At 37.0% G+C, this 10584-nt stretch overlaps 1 protein-coding gene across 1 annotated transcript; it reads left to right on the top strand.

The window, feature by feature from the left end:
* Window positions 1-274: 274 nt before the first annotated feature.
* On the top strand, window positions 275-2839 carry LOC146733697 (uncharacterized). The gene is made up of 6 exons (XM_085490901.1): window positions 275-313; window positions 463-544; window positions 1238-1281; window positions 1547-1595; window positions 2330-2367; window positions 2570-2839. The coding sequence occupies exons 1-6, from the start codon at window positions 275-277 to the stop codon at window positions 2837-2839; spliced, it is 522 nt and encodes a 173-aa protein (XP_085347027.1).
* Window positions 2840-10584: the final 7745 nt, after the last annotated feature.

Below are 10584 nucleotides of genomic sequence, written 5' to 3'. Positions count from 1 at the left end.
GACTGCTTCAGTGGTTCATCTATGGAACATTCTGGAAGACAGCAGTGTTGTAAAGGTAAACAAATGTTATGAAATCTTGTTAATCTTTTAATTGCAGTACAACGTTTTCAATATTACATGGTAAATGAAAATATCTGCTTTACAATAGCATGGTTTCCATTTAACTCGTGTTTTGTTCATGCACAGGGTAATTTAGAAAAACAACTAAAAGAAGAGGTGACCAGAAGAAAACATCTGGAAACAGAATTACAAAATGAAAGAGAAAAATAAAAAAATGTGCACCTCAATAGAACAAATTAAATTGAAAGGAAAGGTGAGTTTTAAATTGTAGTTACTCGTGATAAAATATGTTTAAATTGACACTTTGCTGGCTAGCTTTGTATCATATACGATACAGAATATGTTTGTAATAAATTTTATTTTCGCTGGCTACATTTAATAATTTGTTTTTATCAATTCAAGGCTAAACTAATTGACAGTGGCAAAGACAAGGAAAAAAATGAAAGTGGTGAAAGTACTACCTGTTTAAAACGAAAGGTCCCTGGTAAGGATTGCACCATTATATTAGCATAAGTGCGCGAGTCTCCGTGTATGGTGAATATAGTGTGGTGTTCACATCACTGGTGTTTTTTTTTTTTACCAATTTTGTTTTGATATAATATTTATTGTTGTTCTGTTTAGAATACTAGTAGTTTGATTTCTCATTTGAAAGCAATTCTGTCACGCAGCATTTTGAGTGCATATTCAATGCGAATCATGGTATTTTTGCAAGTAATCCATGTTTACTACACCAGCACATAGTACTAGAAAAGAGATTTTTTACACGAACAGATTATATAAATATTCAATTTAAATTGGGAATTGTTTTTTTTCATTTGTATAATTTTGCTGACATTATAACTTCAAATGAATAATGATTACAATGTAACAAGTTTCTCTTTTAATAATGTTAATGCTTTGTATGGTATAATCCTCTATTATGGGGTTACAGTGCTGCACAATATTTTTTTTTGTATGCATGAATATTCCTCCTGTGGAATTAAGTGTGAAACATTTCAAGAATGGATGATCGGTGGACTTTCATGACTGCTTAACTCTGAAGAACAGCTAATTGCATAACCATAATTTGTGTTCCTGCTGATAATACTGTTAGCTAAGTCTAGTTTCCAATCAAAACAGTGCCCTATAACCACTTTCAATGGAATAACTCATAGGTTTCTTTTTTATGGATTCACAGATATGGATTCACATGGTAGTTCTCTATCCACAAAGAAAACAAAGGTGAACATTTTTCATTTAAATTGCACCCATCTACTTACACACCTGCCGTATAAATTTCCAAATTTAAATAAATGAGTTACAAACTTACTGTAAACTATTTTTTAAAATGTTAAATGAAGGGAATAAATATTCGAATCAAAATCAAAAAGACAAAATCGAATGTGAGGCACATGTGCTTTCTTTGTTTGACCCTTAATCATTATTGAATCAGATACTATTCAAGGAACAAAATACCAACATATTTATCTGCATATTTTCTGTACAGCTTGTGAATGAAGGAAAAATAAATGAAGACAGTTGCAAGAACATCACAGGTAAGCACTTCATAATAATCTCATCATTTCAAACACGGTATGCGCATTGCATAAGGGTTACATCAATGTAAGTTTGTTTGTTTGTTCCAATTCAGCCAAATACAAACAAGAACTGTCATTGACAGTGACATGTTTCTTTATGTGTTTTCTAGCTGATATTGCATTATCTGCAAATAAACATACAAAGTCAAAAGAGTGGATGAAAGAAAAAGAAATTGAAAGGAAGTTATTAGTTCTGAAAAAAAGTGGAAAAATAGATCACTTTTTAGGAAACTACCAGCCAAGAAAAAGAATTCGAATGGTGTCACCAAGCGACATGAAGCAGTTTGAGATAGACTTCCCTGACATTTTTGACAATCTCACCCAAGTGTATGACAATGAGGATGAAACTGAGACCAATACAATCCTAAATTTTATGAAATCATACAAGAGGTCAATCACATCTGCAAGTATGATGGAAGACGTGCTGGGATTTTTATTGGCTAGTCTGCAGAATACACTTGATAAATGGTATATTTTATCTCTCAGCCTCAAAACTAAAAATAGCAGCTTAGTGGCACATGATCACATCAAAATGTTCTCTTATTTTCAATTAACTTTTGTGGTTTTTGCTCGTTCATGTAATTAAGGACATTACATTTTATGATCCACATGACATGATTGTCAATATTATCTACTCAATGGTAATTTTTTAGATTACTATAGTAATAATTATTTATTGTTCTGCTTTATAGAAACCAAAGAGCAGCAACAAAGTGGAACAAAAATGCCGGTAAGCAAATTTTATCTTGAATAATATCGGCTTTTCCACTGCATTTGTACTGGTTGAAAACCCATTGTTTGGGTTGTTAACTGAAGACTAGACATGAATAACTCCAATGTCCACCAAAATACAAACTTGTTGACAAATAAAAATGTTCACCCTTGATCCTTAAGATTTGATTAATCAGATTTGATTTTTTGTTTGTTCACAGACTACTAATGACTGGGTTGCCGTGTGGTATCCGGACAAGGCATGGTTTGGCAGAGTCAAGTCTGTAGATGGAAACAGTATTAAGGCAGAGTTTTTGGAAGAAGTGTTGAACAAGCTTCACTGGCCCATCAAGTCAATGGTAGAAACATTTGACCAAAAGTTTATTTTAAAAAGTTGTTTGAATATTGAAGTATTGAAAAGAAATCAAATAAAAGTGGAAGAAGGACTCATCGAAAATGTTAAAACTATTTACAAACAGTTTATTGTGTAGGGAGTGAGGACTCACAGTTTTTAATGATATTGTTGCTGAAAATCTTTATGATATTTTTATTAAAACAACAAATCAATATAATTTTACCAGTTACCAGAGTATTTTATTTCTGGCTTGAATCTCAAGCCACAGTTGCCAGTATTTTATTCATGGCTTGAATTTCAGGCCACACAAGCCAGTGTTCTGTTGAACTTCAAGCAATAGTTTCCTATGGTAAATTCCTAGCTTGAATTTCAAACCACAGTTGCCAGTGATAAATTCCTAGCTTGAATTTCAAGTCACAGTTGCCAGTGTTTCATTCATGACTTGAATTTTAAGCCACAGTTGCCAGTGTTTCATTCATGACTTGAATTTTAAGCCACAGTTGCCAGTGTTTCATTCATGACTTGAATTTTAAGCCACAGTTGCTGGTGTTGTATTCATGGCTTGATTTGCAAGCCACATATGTCAGTGTTCTGAACTTGACTTGAATTTCAAGCCACAGTTGCCAGTGGTGAATTCCTAGCTTGAATTTCAAGCCACAGTTGCCAGTGGTGAATCCTAGCTTGAATTTCAAGCCACAGTTGCCAGTGATAAATTCCTAGCTTGAATTTCAAGCCACCATGGCCAGTGGTAAATTCCAAGCTTGAATTTCAAGCCACAGTTGCCAGTGGTAAATTCCAAGCTTGAATTTTAAGCCACAGTTGCCAGTGGTAAATTCCAAGCTTGAATTTCAAGCCACAGTTGCCAGTGGTAAATTCCTAGCTTGAATTTCAAGCCACAGTTGACAGTTGTAAATTCCAAGCTTGAATTTCAAGCCACAGTTTCCAGTGGTAAATTCTAGCTTGAATTTAAAGTCACAGTTGCCAGTGGTAAATTCCTAGCTTGAATTTTAAGCCACAGTTGCCAGTGGTAAATTCCTAGCTTGAATTTCAAGCCACAGTTGCCAGTTGTGAATTCCTAGCTTGAATTTTAAGCCACAGTTGCCAGTGGTAAATTCCTAGCTTGAATTTCAAGCCACAGTTGCCAGTGGTAAATTCCTAGCTTGAATTTCAAGCCACAGTTGCCAGTGGTGAATTCCAAGCTTGAATTTCAAGCCACAGTTGACAGTGGTAAATTCCTAGCTTGAATTTCAAGCCACAGTTGCCAGTGGTGAATTCCTAGCTTGAATTTCAAGCCACAGTTGCCAGTTGTGAATTCCTAGCTTGAATTTCAAGCCACAGTTGCCAGTGGTAAATTCCTAGCTTGAATTTCAAGCCACAGTTGCCAGTGGTAAATTCCTAGCTTGAATTTCAAGCCACCATGGCCAGTGGTAAATTCCAAGCTTGAATATCAAGCCACAGTTGCCAGTGATAAATTCCAAGCTTGAATTTCAAGCCACCATGGCCAGTGGTAAATTCCTAGCTTGAATTTCAAGCCACAGTTGCCAGTGGTAAATTCCTAGCTTGAATTTCAAGCCACAGTTGCCAGTGGTAAATTCCTAGCTTGAATTTTAAGCCACAGTTGCCAGTGGTAAATTCCTAGCTTGAATTTCAAGCCACAGTTGCCAGTGGTAAATTCCTAGCTTGAATTTCAAGCCACAGTTGCCAGTGGTAAATTCCAAGCTTGAATTTCAAGCCACCATGGCCAGTGGTAAATTCCAAGCTTGAATATCAAGCCACAGTTGCCAGTGATAAATTCCAAGCTTGAATTTCAAGCCACCATGGCCAGTGGTAAATTCCTAGCTTGAATTTCAAGCCACAGTTGCCAGTGGTGAATTCCTAGCTTGAATTTCAAGCCACAGTTGCCAGTAGTGAATTCCTAGCTTGAATTTCAAGCCACAGTTGCCAGTGGTGAATTCCTAGCTTGAATTTCAAGCCACAGTTTCCAGTGGTAAATTCTAGCTTGAATTTAAAGCCACAGTTGCCTGTAGTAAATTCCCAGCTTGAATTTAAAGTCACAGTTGCCAGTGGTAAATTCCTAGCTTGAATTTTAAGCCACAGTTACCAGTGGTAGATTCCTAGCTTGAACTTTAAGCCACAGTTGCCAGTGGTAAATTCCTAGCTTGAATTTTAAGCCACAGTTACCAGTGGTAAATTCCTAGCTTGAATTTCAAGCCACAGTTGACAGTTGTAAATTCCAAAGTTTAATTTCAAGCCACAGTTGGCAAATTCCTAGCTTGAAGTTCAAGCCACATTTTCCAGTGGTAAATTCCTAGCTTGAATTTCAAGTCAAAGTTTCCAATGATAAATTCCTAGCTTGAATTTCAAGCCACGGTTGCCAGTGGTAAATTCCAAGCTTGAATTTCAAACCATCGCGGCCAGTGGTAGATTCCTAGCTTGGATTTCAAGCCAGTGTTCTGATCCTGAACATTTACAAAAGCGTTTTATTCTTGGCATAAATTTCAAGCCATAGTTGCCAGTGGTAAATTCCTAGCTGGAATTTCAAGCCACAGTTGCCAGTTTTGTATTCATGGCTTGAATTTCATGACTTGATTTTCAAGCCACAGTTGCCAGTGGTAAACTCCTAGCTTGAATTTCAAGCCACATTTACAAAAGCGTTTTATTCTTGGCATGAATTTCAAGCCATAGTTGCCAGTGGTAGATTCCTAGCTTGAATTTCAAGCCACAGTTGCCGGTTTTGTATTCATAGCTTGAATTTCAAACCAGAATTGCCAGTGTTCTTTTTCTGTTGAGATATGATCACAGAAGAAAGAAACCCAAATTTAGTTTCAGGACACTGTATCCAAATCTAAGAAAAAAGTTAAAATATAACACAAAGGAATGACTAAATGGAAAAGTCATTTTCGAATGGATTCAATTAATTTAGACATAACTAAGTAATAAGTGGTCACAACGATGTATTCAATGAACATGATAATTATTGGAGAAAATGAAAAAAAGAACTACCTAATAGTCATGGCGTTCCATATATATTTGAGACAATAATGACACACGTTGTAGATTATGTTTTATGGGGCTTTCTTATTTATAATAAAAATTGCATTATTCAAATAAAGTCATGAAGTTTACTTGGCAGCCTTTTTGTTTTTATGCTTTTTACTCTTGTCTGTATGGAGTGCGACGACTGCACGATTGATTGTGGGCTGAACGATGATTCAAGTCGCTTGACATGGGCGACTCTATAATAGACTGACTTGAATTGATAGATTCATGTGATAATGTTGCTGAAGTTGATTATCGGAAATTCTGGTTGGTTACCCTCCCTTTACAATGGCGTAGATGATTTTTCTAAGTAAGAAGAAAACAATTAAAATTATCAATGAACTGATTATGTATATAATGATACTATCATCGGGACAAAACAAAGTATTGTATAATAAATAGAAATATGCATTTACCTGCTTCAGTTTCCCGAGTAACATTTCCATAACACTACACTAGCTGTGCCAATGCCACTGAAAGGATTCGTTAGTTCAGTTACGTTGTCTAGTGCTTGTTGATTCATTGTGTTGTTGGTTGCTGGTTGATTCAATTCGGCAGGAGGCTCGGTTTCGTCGGTAATTGTGTGTTGATTTGTTGGTTCGGTTTCGATGTCAGTTGCGTGTTACTTTCGTTGTTTTGTCGATGATTCAGTGTTCCCATTCCTCGAATGTTTTCCGTTTCGTCGCCTGCAATGAAAAATACAATCAGCTACACTTTTGTGATGAGCTAAATCTAGCGCTTTATAAACTTGAAAAAGGCGCAATATATAAATATTTAATTGAAGTTCTCAGTACTAGTGGTCGTCAACAACAACCAAGAAACGTATGGTGTGACATACTTAGTCTGCCTGAAACAACTAAACCAAATTTTCAGGACTGTTATGCAGCACCAATTACGACGTATGACGGAGATATGCAGTGGCGCATATCCCATGGCGCCTTTGCAACTGGTAGTTTCCTTTTCAAAGCTCGGTTATCAAGCTCGGATAAGTGTATTTTTTGTGGCGAGGTGGATACACTTGAACACATCTTTATAGAATGCCCATCTAATAACGAGCTATTACATACTTTCAAAATAATCACATCTGGTCTGCTTCAAACAGGCTTTCGTATGCCAATCTGGTGGTTTTTAATTCTGCCACCGCGTCGTTCTAAGGGTTTTCTTTCCCGACAGGCACAACAAATGTTTTGCCTATTAACGAGCATGGTGAAAGCTGCAATTCACACCAGTCGTCGAAACAAGAGGCAACAAAAAGGTGTCAGTGATTCTCTAGAAATTTTCAAAACGAGACTTATTTTGAGGATCAAAACGGAATATGAATACCACCGTTTTAAAAATCAGCTACCTAAATTTGAAACATTTTGGGCAGTGGACGGTGTGTTATGTGATATTCAGAATGATGCACTTCAAATTCATCTGCAAACCTAGGTTTTACTTGTCCACTTCGCTGTTTAGGGCTTTTGCCCTATTGAGTCATATCTAGTCTTCTTTTATCCGCTTTGGTAATTGTTGTGGTACTCCCTGGTTTCGTGACATTAGTCGTGACAGAGGATTTTGTTCTCATGGTGGATATCAGTCTACACACACAAACACTGATTTGCCACCCTCTTGGCTTGTCATTTTCCTCAACACACTGATCGCGCGGGTGAACGCGGTGCTTTTCAGCGCTCCCGGTTTGTTACAGGTTTGGCCTCATGGCTTAGTAGTGTCGGTTTTCAGCTTTAAAACATATTTTTTATGTCCTGGGTACGACGTTAAAATTGCATCCGGTTGCGGAGTTTTTGTACTCGGGAGAATGAGGTTACCCTTTGCCGCAACTACCTCCAGGTCACCCTTGGGCAAGGTGTAGCACCTGTGAGCCTTGGGTGCCAACTTCCCACATAACAAGTTCGGTTGACGTCAGTAAGGGCATACGGTCGTAAAACTCCTGCACAAATAGATCCGCACAGGTGGACAATTTTTCATGTAAATATGTAGATATTAGTTTCAGTTGTACTTAGCATTTGGCAGGGGGGATCGTAACCTCTTGTGGTGAGAACCAGTGTGACTGGCCTGCCAACGGGGTGCTAAGGATTTCATTGGAAAAGTTATCAGTTACATCCGTTAATGTAATTTCGTTTTACATACCCGTAAATCAAAAATCACAATCATGAATTACCAAAACAACAATACAATGTATAAACTTGGTCATTAAAAACTCTGCTGTTACGTTTTTTGAGTAATCACAAACAATAAAATTAACTCACCGATTTTGTCTAATTGATCGTAATGAGCACAACATGCTATAATGGCCATCTTAATTTTGTCTGTTCATCCTTTTCCCCATGTTCCTTTGGACGAGTTTGATTGACAAACGGTACAGCACTGGGCCGCCAGTGTGGTTTCCTTTTCTCCTGACCCCAGCGAGGAAGTCCTGTAAATTGTCGGACACATCTTGTCACAATTTTTGCTAATTCGGCCATGGTTCAGTGTGTTGATCTGAGATCTGGTAAATCAAAATCGGAAATACTGTCATCTGCGGGCCTCGGGGGTGCAGCCAGCCGTGGTTGAGGTTTGGAAGATGATAAAATAGAAAAAGCTTTTCTATGTAGGATCAACACGTCTCAGACGTTTTCTTTACTGTTTAATACATACATTCCCACAAAAAAAGTCATGAACATCACGTCGCATTGGAATGGTTTAAAAACATACAACCTTAGATGCTTTTCTCACCACAAAGACGAGTCTGTTCACAGATTTGTACACCAATGGTCTTTCAAAAGAGTACTTAGGTGAATTTTATCCTTTAAAAAACACAACCACTTATTGTTTGCTGATCCCATGAAGCCATAACATAACGATCCCACTCGTCCAAGCATTTTTGTACAAACAACCCAAAGGATAAAAAGTCTGCATTGGTGTGCATCAAAAATATGTATTTTCAACTTGATACATATTAAATATCGACTAGGTGCATGATATTGTGTGTATTTATTAAAAAGAAAATACCAATAAGAAAGACTCCTCCATAAACACATGGACACATATCGCTGGCACTAATGAAACCAAGATTTTTTCCGCACTAATTTGAGTTCAATAATATCCAACCTCAAATTAGTTCATGAATTGCCCATTTGCAATTTGTGCGTTCTGAAAACGTCTAGACCATTAGAACTTGAACAGCCTACAGCAGACATACATAGCAAAAGATTAAAACATTTCCATCTTGAGTGTCTTCGCAAAAGTCTGAAAGTACAATGGCAAGAGAAGATTTCGGACACAGAAGTATTGCATCGTGCAGGGCTCCCATCAATATACACCCTGATTGGATAGAATAAGGTCTGCTGGGTGGACCATGTATGTAGAATGAAAGATGTCGGGATCCCAAAGCAGCTTCTTTATGATGAACTCTGCAAAGGCAAGCAGTATCATGGTGGACAACGGAAGCTTTTCAAGGACACTTTGAAATCAATACACAAGCCTGGGAGAATTATGCTCAGGACCGCACAACATGGAGGTATCAAATACACAAGGGAGTTTAAGAAGCTTGCCTGAGGAAAGCAGAGGAGAATCCATATCGAACTTGCAACAACTGTCAATAACACTGTCATTCCTTTCCAGTGCAACCACTGTGCAAGATATTTTCACACCCGCATCGATTGGTCTTATCAGCCACATGCAGTAACACAACTAATTTGACTATCAGGGTCTTGTCTTAATCGCCATATCATAGCTGCAAACATGTCACACTGTAAATATACAATTGGAAAGTAATATTTTATTCAATTCAAAACAGGACAATTCCAAGATCCAACTCAAAGTTGTTGCAACCGATCGACCAAGAAAACAAAACGTGCAGGCTTAAAAAGTTCCATTGTCTGCAGAAAAGAGGATACTGTTTATTGCTGGTCTTAGTCATCAAAAAACCAGGTTCAATGATAATGATGAAGAACAGGACATTGTTCGCAAGATTGTATTAACCACAGCTTGAACATTGTAGTGGATTTGAGTTGCTGCACTGTGGAAAATGCAAATTAGCCAGTAAATATGCACGGATTTTAACCAAATACTGAGTCATTACCCCAGGGCATCTATGTACTAAGTTTCATTAAAATCTGATAATTGGTTCTTGGGATACCAGTGTATCAGACACACTAACCGCAAAGACTCCCATTGTGTGCTTTGCACACAGGAGTCAAAAAAGTATATTGCTCGTAACTCGAAGTTATGTTAACTGTTAACATCAAGTTACAATTTGGGGCGTGGTCATTTTTGTAACTCAATGTCCGTAATTCGAACAATTCAGCATCTCGATATTTGAAAAGTTTAGTCTTCTTCAAGTTTCCGAAAAAAAAATCATTTTGAGAACTTTTACATATTTGCCAAATTTTTAGCAATAATGAACAGTTTTCATAAAATGTGTTCCAACTTTTATACATTTACGATAATTTTGTGTCTTTTTCACATATTGTAATCATACCTTATAATTTTTGATTACTTGCCAAGATAACATTGAAAATTAAACTGCGAAATGACAGCTCACCAAAAGCCAAACTCCTGACAAACTTTGTAAGACAACTTATCATGCTAATGTAGTATTTGTGTGAGGGAGTTTGCAAGAAATTTGTGTGCTCTGGTCGAGGGTTGTCAACAATTTCTGACATCTGTGCCAAGGTTTTCAGAAACTTCTGACATCTGTGTTCAGAAAGTGAAAAGGACCACACCACCTGGTTCTTGTTAGGAAGTATTTCAATTTATTGAATATTAGTACTAAAATTAAAAAAGCAACAGTAACCAATTACAGTTCTTTGTAAGTGTACATTCTGTGTAAAATATATATCACCATAACACAGTGATTAGAAA

The sequence above is a fragment of the Saccoglossus kowalevskii genome, chromosome 16 (genome assembly GCF_978046115.1).
Source record: "Saccoglossus kowalevskii chromosome 16, keSacKowa6.1, whole genome shotgun sequence".
Classification (NCBI taxonomy): Eukaryota; Metazoa; Hemichordata; class Enteropneusta; family Harrimaniidae; genus Saccoglossus; species Saccoglossus kowalevskii.
The sequence above is the reverse complement of the archived record's forward strand: the minus strand, read 5'-3'. Positions and strand labels throughout refer to the sequence as shown.